Source organism: Cupressus sempervirens, chromosome 3 (genome assembly GCF_028749045.1).
Source record: "Cupressus sempervirens isolate cs-2001-9-10 chromosome 3, ASM2874904v1, whole genome shotgun sequence".
Classification (NCBI taxonomy): domain Eukaryota; kingdom Viridiplantae; phylum Streptophyta; class Pinopsida; order Cupressales; family Cupressaceae; genus Cupressus; species Cupressus sempervirens.
The window spans coordinates 543625827-543643678 of NC_143120.1; the positions used below are offsets into that span (position 1 = coordinate 543625827).

Below are 17852 nucleotides of genomic sequence, written 5' to 3' on the forward strand. Positions count from 1 at the left end.
TACCTAACATGGCCTAGTAGCCGAGACCCATCTTGCATTTTCATCCTAGCTTTTGTGAGCTTAAGTGCATTCCCCTAAGTTGCACTTAAGGGGGGGTGTTGGTGTAAATAAGTATTTACTTATTACACTTTACTTAAGTTTACTTAGGTCGATGTATTATTTTATTATTTGTTAGTTTGACTACTCATATGAGTTGTCATTTTGACAACACTAGAGTAAGCAACTCTAATTCCGCACATGGTGTTTACAACACTGGAGTTTGCATAATTAACTGAGTTGCCATGTTGATAGCACAGTTATTTGTACTCTTAATTAAGCACATGGTGTCTACAACATAATTTTACGTGCTACACCTTTGTAGGCTTATCCTCTCATCATTGCACTTACTCTTGTGCTTAATGGAGGATAATCCACCCCTGGTGGACATGTGCCTTGTAGTAAGACTTATCAGTGTGCTAATTCCTAGACATTCTAGAAGCATTCCAGAGGCCTTTATATTTAGGCACTCCTAGTGTGTATGTACATGACATTACATCAATTCATTTTGATATTGTTATTTTGATCATACTTTGGTCTATTCTGTGCTTGTGCTTGAGTTCCTTGATCTTGGGTGATTTTGCCCTAAGGCAAATTCTTACAAATTTGAAGAGATCATTATTGAGTAGAAGCATATGGCTACCAAGAAAACCACAAGAACCTTGGAAAGAGTTAGTATTGAAGCCTTGAATAATCACTTGGTTAGAGAAAGTCCCAATTTCTTGAAACAACAAGTTGGACACCTACAATGCATGGGTGTGTTTGCAAGGGTAGAAGAGTAGATTAAATTAATTCGTGAGGATCAAAGAGTAAGAGGGATAGGAGAGAGGTTATCCCTTGGATTAGGGTGAAGAAAGAGACCCTAGGAAGCTAGGAGAGGGTGGGCCTAGTGTGAACCTAAAGAAAGAGTGAATAGGTCTTGGTGGTTGGATCCTCCCCATCAGTTATTAAGGAAGCCTTCTATCCATGCATAATGGTTAGCAATATTTTGCAGAGGTGAACAAGAAATTGCCCTAATGAGTTCTAACAGGTGTTTTGAATCCTTGACTTGGTAGAGAGATCGTAAAGATAGAGGGAGTAGGAGTGCATACTCCTTGGTTTGGGGTTAAGAAGATAACCCTATAAGGCTTAGAAAGAAGCCTTAAGAATTGAGTCTAAGTGACTAAAGAAGTCAGTGAGGATCTCACTATCATATTGGGGTAAAACAAGGCTTCCCTCTCTCACCCACTCTATTTGGCTTGTTTATTGATAAACTTAAAGAATGAATAAATACAATCATGGGGAAGGGAGTCCATCTTGCTAGGTGTATGGCAAAGTTAAATCTTTATGCCAATGATGTCATTCTCATTGCACATACAACCAAGGATTTGAGAGAACACTTGAGGGCATTAGAGAGTTCGCCAAGAAGTTGGGATGCAAGTCAACATTAACAAGACTAAGATCACGATTCTCTCCTTAGAAAAGAAGTAGCAAGTTAACTTCCTATTTCAAGGAAATTGTAATATTCATGAATGATATTTTAAAAAATTTTCTTCAATTAAATTTCCACAATTATAAAACACAATTCATGCAATAACGACCAAAAAATACCAAAAAAAATCAACAACATTAACCAATTAATAACCAACAAAAACTCTACAAATTGTTATTGCATTATAAACCAACAATACAATAAGTATCCAATCGTAAAAACAGTGATAAGAGTTAGACCGGATAACCTAAAAAGAACATGAAAAGCAATTGTGAATTCTGTCGTGAATTCACCACAACAAATGAATCGGGGCTACGTCCAATCCACTCGAAAGAACCCGAGAATTTGTGTCCTCAGATTCTAGAAGAAGTTGAAGCTTCATAATTTCTCCAAGACAAATCTCAAACCAAATCAATATCCAAGCATGCCGAAAATGAATTCCTCATCCTTCTTTTATGCTCAAAACGGTGACCCTTTAGTTCCCTTTTGTTGTCCTGCATTTTTCCTCTTGTCACCTTTAACCCACTTTATAATATCAATTTGACCCATTTAATAAATTTGCATTAAGCTCCCTTAAGCCAAAATTAATATTTTATGATTTTGTCTTCAAAACTCCTAATTTCCCAAAAAGGGAACATTACAAGTACTTCGTCCTCGAGATTGCTTGTCCTCAAACAATCATGAGTCCACAATCTAATACCAGTGCCCCATATCAATCTCAAGGAAGATGCTGCACCAAGCCACTACACTACTTTGATATAAAGAATGTCCAAAACTATGAAGTCGCTCATCAATTCCCCACATCTGCAATGCACCAAACATGCTAATACCAAGATCTTGCATCACTACATGTGCACAATCTATCAAATCAACCAGCCATGCGCTGCTATCATATGTGAGAAAATCCTCAATCCAATTGAGATCCTCACTCCAACTGAGATCACAAGCATTGCTAGAGTCAAATAAAGATGGGAATTCTGCATTGCACCAACCAACTCCTTGAAATAATACTGACCATGTGGTTGATCCTCCTAGGTCCCATGAACAAAAAGGCCATCCACCTTCCCAATTGCCTAAAATATCATGTCCCTCCATACTAGAATTTAGTAGAATGCCCAAATATCCAACTGCCACAACACTACTCTCCTAACATGTATGTCAAAATTGTAACTGTACTTTAGAAGAAAATTGGATATGGCTTCCTCCTTCATGAAGGAAAGTGCAACAACCCAAGTGCTATCATCATACTCAACATCTGTAAAAATAGAGTAACTGTATGCACTACATAAATGAGGAGAAGAATTAATCAATATATGACCATCATCATTGTCCTCTCTCTCCCTATATACTCGGCCAAACTGTTAACCAAGTTACTATCGAAGACTGATTTGTAATCAACATTATGCCCCTCTGTCAAATGTAATAAATCAGTCACCCCCTGGCTGCAATTAGTATCAATCTATGACTTTTGATCAATATCAAAAGGTGTTTCATCATCAAACTCAAAAAGTGGATTCTCCAATATCCAATTAGCATCCATCTCAAAGAGTAAATTACAATGCTTCACCCAATCAACATACAATTGGCTGAAAGTATTAAGCTGTGTAGTCAACTGCTGGCTTGGCTGCCCATCATCATAAGAATAAATATCCTCATGCTTACCTCCATCGCAGCTATGCAAAAATCTGATCCAAAAGATGTTTCATCGATCCTATAGTCATCATCCAACGAACATGAAGTCACAATGCATGGAGACTCCATCAAATTTCCAGGTGGTTGATCCATCAGTGTGTCTTTTTCAGCCTTGTGGTCCCTAATAATACCATCAGTTTCATCCCTGTAAAGCTACCCATATGACTGAGTTTTGTCTTTCTTTTATCTGCCTCTATAGGATGAAACAAATCTTCTTCCCTTTTTCCTCAACCTTGCTCCTTGTTAAGAATGATTTCAATTTTTGCTCACATTGTTTGATGACATTGGTAACCATACTACAAACATTCGAAGAAGCAATGTGTTTGTTTCATATCAGCCAATATGGTGTGAGATTTTTTTGAATCACCATCACTCTCTTCAATTATCAAAGACATAATGGATTGCATAAATGATAGGACATCTCTTTTGTGGCCCCTTTTAATAGCAATCAAGAACTGATGAAACATATCATGAATTAAATCTTCACAACCGAGATCCAACATAATCACACAAGCATGAAGTGTTGCTACTCTTTATAACATACTGTCTTACCAAAGAATGGATTATGGATATCACTCAATAAGAAAAAGTTTTCTACAGTCAACTAGAATACTTCTTTCATCACTACCTTGTTGTATGGATCATGTGGCGCTATTATCCTCACAGCATGAACAATGCACTGAGTGACTGCAAGTCTTACCTCCCTCTCAGGACAGCTTAACAATGCTGGCTTAGCCAAATGAATCACAACAAGAAGGATGTTCACTTGTTTACTCTTAAAACCTAGCCGTTCTATCGTGGATAAACAACTCTCAATTGCATCCAAATTGTGAACTAATTCATATTTTGATTGAGGTAAACATGCCAATTTCTTTTCTATATTATAGAGTTTTCCTTCAAGAATTTGTTCCATGTCCTGGGCAATAAACTTTGGTAGCTGCCCAAACATATGCTGTCTTGAAATATTGTTTGCCAATTCTTCCCAAATTGAACACCGTGTAGAGAATCTATGCTATGACTACAATGTTACTCTTTGTTTCACAGAACTTGTTGTATTTACGTGGTTGTTGTAAATCTGTACCACTATAACAGGCCACCCCTTTTGGACCATGAAAAATTTATGAATTTATATTTCCCTCCTTTTTGTAACTTACTAATGAAGAGTGTGTTTGACAAACATGATTTCTTTGCATAGAGTTAAGAATTTTTAGTATTTCAATTCAGTAAGAAAAAGACTCAAAGGATCCAACATTACATTCCAATGTTCTAATAATTAGTCTAAACATGTTTACTTTGATAACATGAAACTAGTAAGAGATCTCGATCTTGAATATCCCTTTACAAAGCAATTTTGATAGTTCACAAAATTCTTTAAAAACTAGATTAAAATCTCACCTATCTTTTCATAATCTTGCACTATTAATAACGTTAGATGTCTTGTAGCTGACCACAAAGTAGCAATTTCGAAAGACCAAACACCTTAACTGTTCGTACTAGAATGTCATGGATGTCAGAGGAGACAACATGCATTTTCCCCCGATTTCCAATGTGGTTTGGTTTAACCTGAACTCCAAAAACTTCAACAAATATTTTGGTTATTGCTTACACTTCCAGGGCTAGATTGTCGTCCCAACTGGTGTTATTCCCTTAATTGAGACAAGTTTACACAACAAGTATTAATTCTTCATTGCAGGTATCAATGAAGTTGTATCCTTCTGTTACTGATAACATTTTGCAAAGTTTAATTCTGCATTCATCACATTCACATGGGAAAGATGCAAATTCAAACAATGCTATTTAAATCAACAGTTGGTCACAAGACAGTTAAAGTTAGCACTCTGTCGTAATATGATCACCCAACCTGTATAGTTTTCAGCACACAACAATATTTCTGTAGTGTTAACTCATCTCAAGCCCAAACAACTTGACTGTCGCCTTCTCACATTGGATGTCAAAGGACTTTATAATATGTTTGATATGAGCTATGATCCTTAGAGAGCCAATGTCTTTTAGGAGTTTTTTGGAGCTTCTTAGCAGCACCAATGCTTCCCCACATTCACATCACCTGTACAAACTCACATACAACAACTCTCTTTCCAACAACTCACCATAGTCACCTAGATTCATAAATCACAATGTTGCCAAAATTCTTTTCTTTAGTGCTACTATGAGCAAATGGTTCAGTTAGTGTGAGTAAACACCCAACTTTTGAAGATAAAATTCATGACAACCAAAATGACTTTTTGATAGAAATGTCCAGAACTAAGAGAATAGCCATTATTAACCACTGACAATTATTGTCACTCGAGAATTGCAGAGATAGTCCTTATGTTACACAATTTTTTCTTTAGAGTAGTCAATGAGTGTCACGGTCAACTCTCAAAATTGTGAGAACCACAGAAAAACATGGTAATTCTTCAAGACTTCCATTATTTCCACAAACACCATAAAAACATGGAATATGATAGATTTGATGTGCTCTGAACTTTTCAGCAAAGTTGTATACCTCGTGATGATAGAGAGCCAAACTCCTGAATTAAAACGACAAGATTCATGTAACGCCAGTCACGGTACTATGAAAAACAACAAAAGTAGGAATCTTGGATTAAGAACGTTTTCCCAAATGAATATCTAAGCGATGTCGCCTTCTACCTCAAAAATACCGCTCAAGATGCTTGTAGAGTGGGCTTTCCTTGACCATGATAACAATAATTTTTAATTTCCCTTTGATATTAATGCCAAAAGAATATTAAATATGGAGGGTCCGAACTACAATCTTATTATGAAAATTAGACCTTTAAATGGCCAAGTTATTAAGCACGATCAGGGGTATAGGCAAATAAATGATATGTCACCAAAAGATAAAATCTCAAAAAATATTTTTGTCAAACATTAGGAATGGCTTATATAAAAAATCCCATTATTTTATTTCCAACTTATAATATTGTTGTGCAGAAACCATGAAATCATAATCTTATGCAGTCAATGAAAGTCGGCCCAAAGTTGACAAAAACTAGAGTGTAGCCTTTTACCTATTCAATTTGGCACCCAGACTCCATTCACAACAATAACGATTGAAATTTTCAAATTATATTAAATATTTTCCAAGCAATAGTTTCTAGCTGATAATGCCCCATGACCAGAAACTATAGTTAATTGCAAGTTTTGAATCAAATCGTTTGCAAGGAACAACTCTAATACATTTTGATAACACTTCTTCGGGGAAGCTGTAGATGTATGAAATCTTCACCGTACAAAACCAACGGAGTTCTATTTAACAAATTTGTTAAAGTAGCAAGATATCAATCTGAATGTAATTTCCTTACTCAATCTCTACACAAGTGTAGACTCCCTTTTAAATCTACCCCTTTGAAGAACCATCGTATATCATATTTCACCACATGAACCCATAAATCATTCTGTGATCAATAAAACTCAAATAAACTCTTTACATTATATCCTTAGAGAAAACTTCTTCAAATATGTATTTCTTTATTCATAGAACCTCACAGGCTGGTTGGAAAACCAGCTCTGATACCACTGTAATATCTTAGCATGATATTCTTTTCAATTTTGTAATAACCTTGCTTGGTTATAGCTTCACAAACTCTAATTTTCTTCATTATTTAATCGTTTGACATTTCATCAAACACTTTGCAGGTGATCTCAATAACACTAAAATAAATTAGAACCAATTCTGCTGCTTAGCTGATGGATTGCAAATGTGTACATCCTTTTTTGTGTTTAGCACTTTGAATTTTAGATAACAATGATAATGGAAAATTGTGCAATGTAAAAAAATTATTGTAATAAATATCAAACTCTTTTAAAACCAATTTTGATTTCCTTGCATAAATTTCAATTCTATGATTGTGATTACATAAATTAAACACTAATAGCAACATGCACAAATGTGGCCCTCAAAAACTTAAATACAAACTTCAAAACACCAATTGCAGACGCAATTACCGATTCGCGGCCCAATTATAAACTGCCAGGCAGAGCTGGGCAACAATACCCCAGAACTTAGCAGTGATAACCTTTGATTCAACCTCCAAACTCTAAACTCCAATACTAGAACAAATCACAGGTTATATGCAATGACTGTTGTGCCTCTAATCTGTCACATGGGGCTTGAAAATGACCATGGCAAACCAAGTAAATGCCAAACATTGCCACAATGTAAATCAACTGCCTGTAGAAAACTCGCGTGAGTCTCAGAATCAAAATGTAGGGATGCCAAATTAGATCAAACTCCTCACAAATCAGTCCAACACAATAAACTCCAGCCAATAAATCTCCTTAGACACAGCTGCTACAGTAGGAGAATGATAAATTGTATGCTTCAACACAATTTGCAAGAGTAATTATCAGAATAACCCTTATACTTTAGCAAGAGCACGCAATTCAGAAAACTCAAAAAAAGCCACAAAGGCAACAAAAGTAAATAAATATTTAATTCAATGCCTTTCTCATTAAATGACTTCATATTTATAATCTCCAAAATGGCACAAGTTTCCCAAATGAACTTCACTTATGAAGCTTCCTTCACAGAACATTAAAATATAATAAAGTGCTATTATAATATAATTTATTAATTGCTTTTGGCTCCAAAAATGACCTTTTCCACCATAACATAATATTCCGACACACAAGGCCACTGTTTCTTGTGCCCACAATTTAAAACTTTTCGTCCTAGTTCCAACAAGCTATGATACTGAGGTGACTAACATACAATGCCAACAAAAATAGCAACCTCAACATATTTAGATGAATAATAATAATAATTCACCCGTCTCGCGAAAACTGTTGAAGAAGCATCAAAATTGAAATTTGACAACAACAAAGGATCCAATGAAGAAAGATGATGAATGAACATGACGAGTGACTTACTATAAATAGATGTTCCCTCCAAGATCCTTGGAGCTCAAACCGGAAGCCCAAATAAAAAAACTGAGAGCATCACTCAACTCCTTTAACTCAACTGAGTTCATCAGAACCAATAGTTTGGCTTATTATAAAAAGTAAGTCTCTCAAACGGAGCAAAAACACACCATAGGCAGCTGAAAAGCCTATAACCTCAAAATTGAGACCCTCAAATCCCACTATCAGCTCACAAGGGTCGCGATGGTGAAATGACCAAGCCAACTATAGGAACCTGCTAAAAATTGGGACCTTACAGTCCTCCCTCCCTAAGATTGTTTGTCCCTAAGCGATGCTGAAGCAAAATGAAAATCATAGTCCACATAGATCCCAAGGGTAGAATTGCGTACTATCCCTAATGTGTACAAGCAACTTCTGTAGCACCACCACCCAAATAACTAATATCAATGACATAAACATATGAAAACCGATTGTAGGCATTGATGGCGGTAACAACTCATCGGAACTCAGCCCAACTTAAATACCAATTCTATCCACACTCGAGTCCCCACAAAATTGATACTCACACCCAACTACACTGTGGAGATGACAATGACCATATGTACCTGAATCACTATCACCAAGTCCAACCTCTAAACAATTGTCCTCGATGTGTGGATATCGCAAGTGGTCTAACTTGCAATTGTCAATCCCATTTGCAAAAGATGGTGCTAACCCATCCCATAATGGATGTTATGAAATAGGAGCCAACCAACGTGAAGCCAAATCCTATACCTGTGGGTTAAAAGAAAAGCGATGACCACTCATAGTATAATGCTGATAAAAAATCCCAGTCTCTGTCAAGGGCTCATCGATAACAAAGTGTGAATCAGAAGATGGCTTCAATCTCCAGACTCTGAACTACCAGTTGGGTAGAATGCTTGCAATCCTCTCAGAAAACCCAACTTCAAAATCCCTGTAGGGAAGCATAGTAGACAAAGTCTCTACAATTCCTACCCACCAACCTTCGAATGGCATGAGCCTCGGATGAGAGTACCCTCAAACACTCTGTGTAAATCCTCTCGCACATCTGAACTCTCCAAAAGATACTCTATAAAAGACTCTATGCAGTAGAAATTATATGTGGAAATGTCAACTTCCTCCCTTGCGAACCACAACTGATGCCTCTAAAAATGTGGCACTGTCAACTGTCCAATGCTACCAACTGTATGAGATGAAGAAATAGATTCGCTTCTAGTAGAAAGAAGCAAATCATCATGAGAGTTCATCTCCACTAACACACTTACCTCTTCTGTACCTACTGCACCCATATCTTGGACTGATGTGTCAGCCACATCATCACGTCCCTGATCCCTATGGAAGAAAACTCACCACTAACCACAATCTGCAACTAAACAAGGTCTAGGATTGGTGTTGATTGCACATGCTCCAACTCCACTGTAACTTCGTCCAACTGTGACTGTGACTCCTGAAGAGCCAACTCAATACATTGAAAAGACTTTGAAGTCACCTCAAGCTCATGGGTGATCTCAACAACCTCCTTTTTCTCTAACAATGTCTCATAATAGGTGTTAACCCATTCCACAAGGTAATCCCTGTCAACAACTAGCTGGGAATAGTTGTCCTTCAAGACCCTAACAGCCTCTCAAAGTGCATGAATCTCTGCTAGAGAAAGAGTACTATCACCATTCTCATCAGACATAGAAGCACCCTAGCTAGATATAGCTAGCATATGATGGATAGCATCTAAATGCTCAAGAGCTGAAGAAATGTCACTATCACTCACCTTCAGCTAATTGGTCACATGATGCCTCTGTAACCCCTGCCTTCTATACCAGCTCTTTATCTCACTAACTGCACTATTATAGGAAACTCAACTTGAACTGCCCACCACAAGATCGCTCACCACACGTGTGCTATCGTCCTTGCACACCTTTACATCCAAGATACAAATACTAGGTACCTCATCCAACTCATGTGAAGAAGTGGAAGCTCTAGCTATATCAATCTCTTTGCATGGCTCTACTTCCTCCTAGATAGAAAGTCCCTGTAAATCCTAATACTAGGACCCCTCCAAAACCTTCTCAAAGTCATCACCCAATATTGGACAAGCAATATCATACCTGGTTGAACTCATTACATCATCCAAAAAATCATCAGAGGTGTCCATACTCTCTATATCTACATCACCTAACAGATGCTCAACTCCCATCACCTGACTTTGCACAAATAACTCAATGTCAAATTGTGAATCAATAATGCTAGAGCATGAACCAACACCCACTGACTCTTCTATAACACCCAAATCACTAACATCACAATTGAGTGACTCCATACATGCATTGGTTCCATTTGAGGAAGCAACAACCTCTTGTACTGGAGCAACACTACAATAACTGACATATAAATCTCTAATAAAAATTCCCTCATCGAGAAAGCTTGAAGTATCAGTGGTAACCAACATATCAACTATCTCTGCACTAACTACAGTAACAACTCTAAGAGCCTCAACTTGCTGAAGCTTAGTGCCACTATCCTTCGTTGCCACTGACATAACCACTTGTCCTTGTGAAATAAGTTCATCATCAACATTGCGGATAGGACTAGTAGGTGTCATACTAAATATAAGTACTATCCTTCATTGCCACTGACATAACCACTTGTCCTTGTGAAATAAGTTCATCATCAACATTGCGGATAGGACTAGTAGGTGTCATACTAAATATAAGTACATCTTCATCATGGACACCTGTCGAGGAAAACTCAAGCCTCCTTCCTGCCAACCTTCTAAAGGCGGAAACCATATACCTTGCTCCCCTCTCAACCGTCTCTAGATTTGACAAGCTCTTTGCCATCCTCTGCTAATGAAGCTTAAGTTCCTCTATACTCTTTCTCAAGGAATTTAGTTTCTTGCTATCTTGCTCACTACTCCGCCAACTCCCGAAACTACTAGGCCTCTTGTGTCTGTCCATAACTGGAAACAACAAGACTGTTGATCACTCCAATCACAACTGCAGATCAAAAATAAGAAAGAATTTCCTACCCCAAAGGATGATAGTTAACCGCTTTGATACCACTGTAATAACCATGTTTGGTTAAAGTTTCACAAACTCTAATTCTCTTGATTATTTAATTGTTTGACATTTTGTGTCAAACACTTTGCAGGCGATCTCAATAACACTAAAATAAGTCAGAACCAACTCTACCACTTACCTGATGGAATGCAAATGTATACGTCCTTTTTTGTGTTTAGCACTTTGAATTTTAGATAATAATGATAATGGAAAATTATGCAATGTAAAGAATTTATTGTAGTAAATATCAAACTCTTTTTAAACCAATTCTGATTTCCTTGCACAAATTTCAATTCTATAATTGTGATTACATAAATTAAACACTAATAGCATTTGGAACCTGTGTGTATAGTTTTGCTGATTAACATAACCATCTAGATCTCAGTCAATAATGAAATCAGCTCTCTTTTAGTAATTGACCAAAGTAACAAGAATCAGAATCGGCAAGGCCGAATCAAATCGTGAATTGGCCATGAATCGCCCATGAATCAACAATGAATTGGCAAATTTGAAAAAACCCTTTAAATTTAGAGATTTTAACAATTTAAAACGTATTTCATGCACCCTTTATTGAATATAACTTAAACACACTATAACATCATCAAATAGAAGTTAAAACTTAACATACATAAACATGGAAGTTTGGAACATAAAATCCATCACATACATAACTATGTTATGTAAAATGTAAATTGTAGGCTAGCTGAAGTAAATAGAAATCAAATGATCATAATAATTCAAATCATAGAATGTATGTAAGATGAATATCCATAAGACATCAAATCATAATGTATCTAAGAATCTAAGATGAAGATCCATGAAAATTTGAAACATATGTCTATCAGTGATTCAGTATCAATATCTGTAAACAAAATATAAAAACAAGGCTCTAGCTCAAGCCTCATAGTCATCATCATCCTCAACATCATCCTCAAGCTCGACTGCAGCCTCAGCCTCAGCCTCAGCCTTAGCCTCTGAGTATCCAGTCTGCCTGCTAGAAAGGCATCTAATGTAGGTCTTAGAGGACCGCTGAGCCATATCCCCCACTTGTAAGATAGGCTCATGAACAACATTGCTAGGGCCTATTTTGTGCATGCGCGTGTGCGTCTACCAATGCCTGAACATGCTCTAGTTGCCTCAGCCTCTATATCCACCCGGTCAACCCATGCACAGTCTTCCTCAGTGAAGATTGGATCCACAACCTTTGTGAGCCACTCTGATTCTAGATCAATCTCCTCCAGAATGATTGGAGAGGAGTCAGCGCCCAAAATCTGTCTAATCCTAAGACGAAGGTTGTAATGAACAAAGACAAGATCATTCAACCTTTGCACTGCCAACCTATTTCTCCTCTTCGAGTGGATGTGCTCAAACATGGACCAACTGCACTCACATTTAGAAGTGCTGCTTGGCTGACTCAGAATACAAATGGCAATTTTTTGAAGTTTTGGGGCTGTGGCCCCAAACATTTGCCACCATCTATCTGAAATAAGGGAAAATAAAAGCAATTAGTCTCATTTACAAATTACAACTCTAAAATTACATAATCAACAATTAAAATTTAAAATGCACAACTTAGAGCTACAAGTCATAAACTTTAAGTTTAGAATCTATATTCATGAACATTGACTATATTATTTAATTTTTACTTGGCTGTATTGTTGCCTGAGCATCTATGGCCATCCTGCCAGAGAAAAGTGGCCCTTTTTATTATTGAACTTGTCGAGCTCAATAATTGCAACAGCGCTATCCTCATCACTACTCAACCTCTGGATCACTATATATAAGCTAGTAAGAACCTCCTCATCCGCCTTGAAGTCAGGACGGAAATGAAATGTTGGATTCAAAAAGTAAGTTGTTGCATGGATAGGTCCGTGGAGCTGATTCTGCCATCTCTTATCAATGATATCCCAAATAGGGGCATACTTCTCCTGCACTCCTGCATACTGGGCTCTAATGGCCTCCTTGGCCCTATCCATGCCCTCATATATGTAGCCGGAGAGATACAAGGGGCTCAGTGACCTACATATAAAGTAAAACAAAAATTTGAGTTAAAACTTAAATATAAAATAATATAACTTAAAGTAAAACTAAATCATTAAACAATTAGCATAGTAAATTGTAAAATACTAAATGTTAAATTGCAATAAATTTACATCAAAGATTTCTCTAGTAGGTTTTCAAAAACCATCATCATCAAATATGCAATCCATCACATCTACCCCTGTAGTGGTCGTAGCATAGGAAGATGAAATCCACTCTCGCCCAACAAACATGCTCCTCAAATCGTCCCTTGATGTCAACAAAGATTGCAGGGTGATGAAATTCGAGGCAAATCTTGTAATGTTTGGACGAGCTAACTCCTTTCCCCTGCGTACTTCCTCATTGTGCTAAGGACAAATGAATGATTATAAATAAACTTGCATATGTTTTTTGCCCTTTCCACACATGACTTGACCCACTCAAGTTTGCCAATTTCCTTTAACATGAGGTCAATGCAGTGTGCCGCACAAGGGGACCAAAATATGGTGGGGTGCCTCTCCATCAAAAGTTTACCTACAACAATTTTAAGTTAATTAGAAATTCAAATTTCAAACATGTTAGAACTTAGGAAACTTAGAATTAGAAAAAGTTCAAAATTCAAATAAATTTATTTTCAAAATTTGAAAAGTTAAAAGTTTACCTGCAGCAACATAACTTGCTGCTTTATCTGTCACCACCTGCACCACATGTTGTTCCCCCACCTTTGCTATGAATTTCTCCATAACCTCATATAAGTATGTGGTGTTTTATGCATGAGCGGAAGCATCAATGGATTTGACGAACATGGTATATCCTACAAGTAACAAAACAACGAATTATAATGTTAAATGGATCATCAACAAATTAGCAATCAACAAATCAAAATTTGAAATAGTCAATCACGATTCAAAATTATGTATGTAGGAAAGTAGAATGATCAATCACCTCCACAGGATACAAGAAAATTGAGGAGTGTTCTTCCCCTACTACTTATCCAACCATCAGTCATGATGGTGCAACCTTTTTCGATCCACTCCTTTTAGTTCTCCTCAAGCTCAACCCTCATATCCTCTACCATTTCATCCAAGAGGTATCCACTCAACTTAGCCTCAGTTGGGGCTTTAAACCCCGGACCACAAATAGCAACTGCATCTATCATGTTCTGCCAATAAGGAGCCATGTCACAAATAGATAATGATATTGATTAGAAATTTAGATGTCAAAAACTCAAATCATAAAACAAGTAGATATAATTAAAGTTTTACTTTTACTTTTAATTTTAACTTTAAAGAAAACAAAGAAAAAAGAATCAATTACCTGGCTGCAACAAATGGAACGTTGCAAAAATACCAAAATTTGTAAATCTCTTTTTTGGCAGCATCATGAATCTCCTTTTTCAAACCCATGCCCTCAAGCATGGGTTGGGAGCCAAGAGTAGTGCGGGGCACAAAGTAACTATCCATTCTGTTTTTCCGCACTCTAGGCCGCAATAGGTTGGTGTTGGACTCTGTCTCAGTATAAGACCGACTAGCACTAGCACTAGCATGAGCACTAGAAGTAGGACAAAAATGAGGCCTGAAAGAACCCTCTCCAACACAACCTACGGATGCAAAAGCTGATGCAGATGCAGATGTAGATGTGATTGCGGATGCAGGAACATGGGAGCCAATACCCCATTAACCCTTCAAGTTGCATTTTCTTATTTAATTTGTCTTGTTCAATTTTTTCTAATGCCACTAAACAAGTGCGTTTGCCTCAGTTGTTTGTTGAGTGCAAATTGTAACATCATGTCCAGGTATAGCAGCAATGTGGCATTTCTATAAATACCTCCAGAATTTATTTTTTCTTTACAAAATATACATTTTGTTTGAAGTTTGGTTCTTCCAGGAAACTCTTTGTTATATTTCCAACATTCATCTTTTTTAGCCATTGCGGAAAATGAAAGCAAAGGGCTGCTGCAATAAAAAAATTCACGTAAAATATCAAAGTTTGAAACTAATAAACAAAAGCTACAAAAAAAAAAAACCCTAGTTTGCAATTAGTAAAACTAAAAAAATTTAACAAAAAATGCATAATACACTAACATGCAAAAAAAAAAATCAGCACTTACCTCTTGCAAATGAGTTGAGAAGTGTTGATATTGACTCCTTGATGCTTCCAATGCAATTTATGGCCTCCCCAGATGGACTTCTGATTTCTTTGGTGCTCTTCCTTCTTGTCGGTTGGAAACCTATGGTTTTTCTTTTCTCTTCTTCTCTCTCACTTTTCCTCTCTTCTATTCATGCTTAACAGTTAGAAGGCCCTTTAGGGTTATAAAAAAGAGGAAAGACAGAAAAGAAATGAAATAAAACATGTATTTTAAAAAAAAAAATTCAATGCAACCTTTTGGCTGTTGCAGCCAATGCACGATTGTGATTCATGTGATTTTTGGCATGCCGATTCAGGCAATTCATGCCAAAAAATTGCTGTCAGCGATTCAAGATTACAAAAAACTTGGCATTGATGAATCTTATTGTGATTCATGCAATTTTGGCAATTTTCGGAACTATGTAATTCGTAGCCTCCAGAATATAATGGAATTTTAGTATGCGCAGGTGTGGCCCTCAGAAACTTAAATGCATCTTCAAAACACCAACTGCAGACCCAATTACTGATTGGCGGCCCAATTATAAATTGCTGGGCAAAGCTGGGCAATAATACCCCTAAGCTTAGCAACAATAACCTTTGATTGAATCCCCAAATTCCAAATGCCAATACCAAACCAAATCACAAGTTATATGCAATATTGTTGTGCCTCTAAACTGCCACGGGGGGCTTGGAAATGACCATGGCAAACCAAGTAAATGCCAAACATTGCCATAATGTGAATCAACTACTTGTAGGAAACTCGCATGAGTCTTAGAATCAAAATGCAAGGATGCTGAATTAGATCAAACTCCTCACAAATCAGTCCAGCATAATAAACTCCAGCCAACAAATCTCCTTAGACAAAGTTGCTACAATAGGAGAGTGGAGAATTGTATACTTTAGCACAATTTGGAAGAGTAATTCTCACAATAACCCTTATACTTCAGCAAGGGCACACAATTTAAAAAATTTAGAAAAAGCTACAAAGGCAACAAAAGAAAATAAATATTCAATTCGATGTTTCCCATAAGATGACCTCATATTTATAATCTCCAAAATTGCACAAGTTTCCCAAATGAACTTCACTTATGAAATTTCCTTCACACAACATTAAAATATAATAAAGTGCTATTTTAATATAATTCATTAATTGCTTTTGGCTTCAAAAATGATCTTTTCCACCATAACATATTATTTTGACACACAAGGCCATTATTTCTTATGCCCATGATTTAAAACTTTTCCTCCCGATTCCAACGAGCTATGATACTAAGGTGACCAACATACAATGCCAACAAAAATAGAAACCTCAGCATATTTAGATGAATAATAATAATAATAATTCACCTGTCTCGCGAAAACAACTAAAAAAGCATCAAAATTGAAAGCTGACAACACCAAAGTGATTTTGATGAAAGACGATGAGTAGGGTGACTTACTTTAAATAGATATTCCCTCCAAAATTCTTGGAGCCCAAACTAGAAGCTTTAAATAAAAACTGAGAGCATCACTCAACTCCTCTAACTCAATTGAGCTCATTGGAACCAACATTTTGACTTACTATAAATGGTAAGTCCCTCAATTAGAGCCAAAACACACCATAGGCTACTGGAAAGCCTATAACCCCAAAAATGACATCCTCAAATCCAATTGTCAGCTCATGAGGGCCACTATGGTGAACTAACCAAGCCAACTGCAAGAACTTGCTAAAAATGGGGATGTTACAAATTTTCCCTCAATTAAATTTCCAATATTATAAACCAAAAATCATGCAATAATGACCAACAACTACCAGTAAATACCAACAACATTAACCAATTAATAACCAACAAAAAATCTATTGCATTATAAACCAACAATACAACAAGTATCCAATCGTAAAAACAGTGATAACATTCCGATTGGATAACCAAAAAAGAACCCTCAAAACAACCATGAATTCAATTGCAAATTCACCACAGTAGATGAATCAGGGCTACGTCCAATCCACCAAAAAGAACCTAAGGGTTTGCATCCTCGGATCCCTGAAAGAAGCTGAAGCTTCCTAAGTTATTCAAGAGAAATCTCAAACCAAATCAAGTATCCAAGCATGTTGAAAATGAACTCCTCATCCTTCTTTTATGATCAAAACGGTGACCCTTCAGTATCCTTCTCCTGTCCTTTTGTATTTTTCCTTCTTGTCACCTTTAACCACTTTATAATATCGATTTAACCCATTTAATAAATTTGCATTAAGCATCATTAAGCCAAAATTAATATTTTATGATTTTGTCTTCAAAATTCCTAATGTCCCAAAAAGGGGACACTATAGAAATATGTTTGAGATTGTAGAGGAATATAAATACATAGGAATTGACCTTCGCAACAAGCTCAATTAAGAGACTTGTAGAACCAAATGGATGCAAGGGGGATGGAGAGCTTTTTGTGCTGCAAAACAAGCGTAGACAAGCGAAATTATGGGATCCAATAAGACCCTCGTTCGCTTGTTGATAACTATAAAAATATTTATAGATCAGTCAATTGAGTACAAGATTGAATATGAGCAGCCT

General features: G+C 36.6%; 2 protein-coding genes across 9 annotated transcripts in view; both read right to left on the reverse strand.

Annotated features, from left to right (window-relative positions):
* The window catches only part of LOC149567568 (uncharacterized), a 328096-nt gene that overhangs the window by 15694 nt on the left and 294550 nt on the right, over positions 1-17852 (reverse strand). For 2 of the 8 annotated variants that reach the window (XM_089820798.1, XM_089820795.1), the window contains exon 10: positions 6983-7394. The exons of 3 other annotated variants lie outside the window; for them this stretch is intronic. In XM_089820798.1, the coding sequence (XP_089676924.1) occupies positions 7323-7394 (72 nt within the window). In that variant the 3' untranslated portion in view covers positions 6983-7322. Of the gene's footprint in view, positions 1-6982; positions 7543-11866; positions 12638-17852 lie in introns of those variants that run through there. 3 more of the 8 variants (XM_089820797.1, XM_089820794.1, XM_089820796.1) reach the window with 3 other exon arrangements.
* Positions 12755-14617, reverse strand: LOC149567569 (uncharacterized). The gene is made up of 5 exons (XM_089817496.1): positions 14494-14617; positions 14122-14338; positions 13838-13990; positions 13311-13710; positions 12755-13176 (listed from the first exon to the last, which is right to left on the reverse strand). Exons 4-5 carry the CDS (start codon positions 13349-13351, stop codon positions 12828-12830), a joined length of 390 nt encoding a protein of 129 aa, XP_089673622.1. The 5' UTR covers positions 13352-13710; positions 13838-13990; positions 14122-14338; positions 14494-14617; the 3' UTR covers positions 12755-12827.

Bases quoted from the DNA above. Each gene is read 5' to 3' on its own strand.
- LOC149567569 (XM_089817496.1), bottom strand. From the start codon at position 13,351: ATGATGATGGTTTTTGAAAACCTACTAGAGAAATCTTTGAT. The intron at 13,177-13,310 runs GTAAATTTATTG...CTTTATATGTAG, and splicing joins CTACTAGAGAAATCTTTGAT to GTCACTGAGCCCCTTGTATC.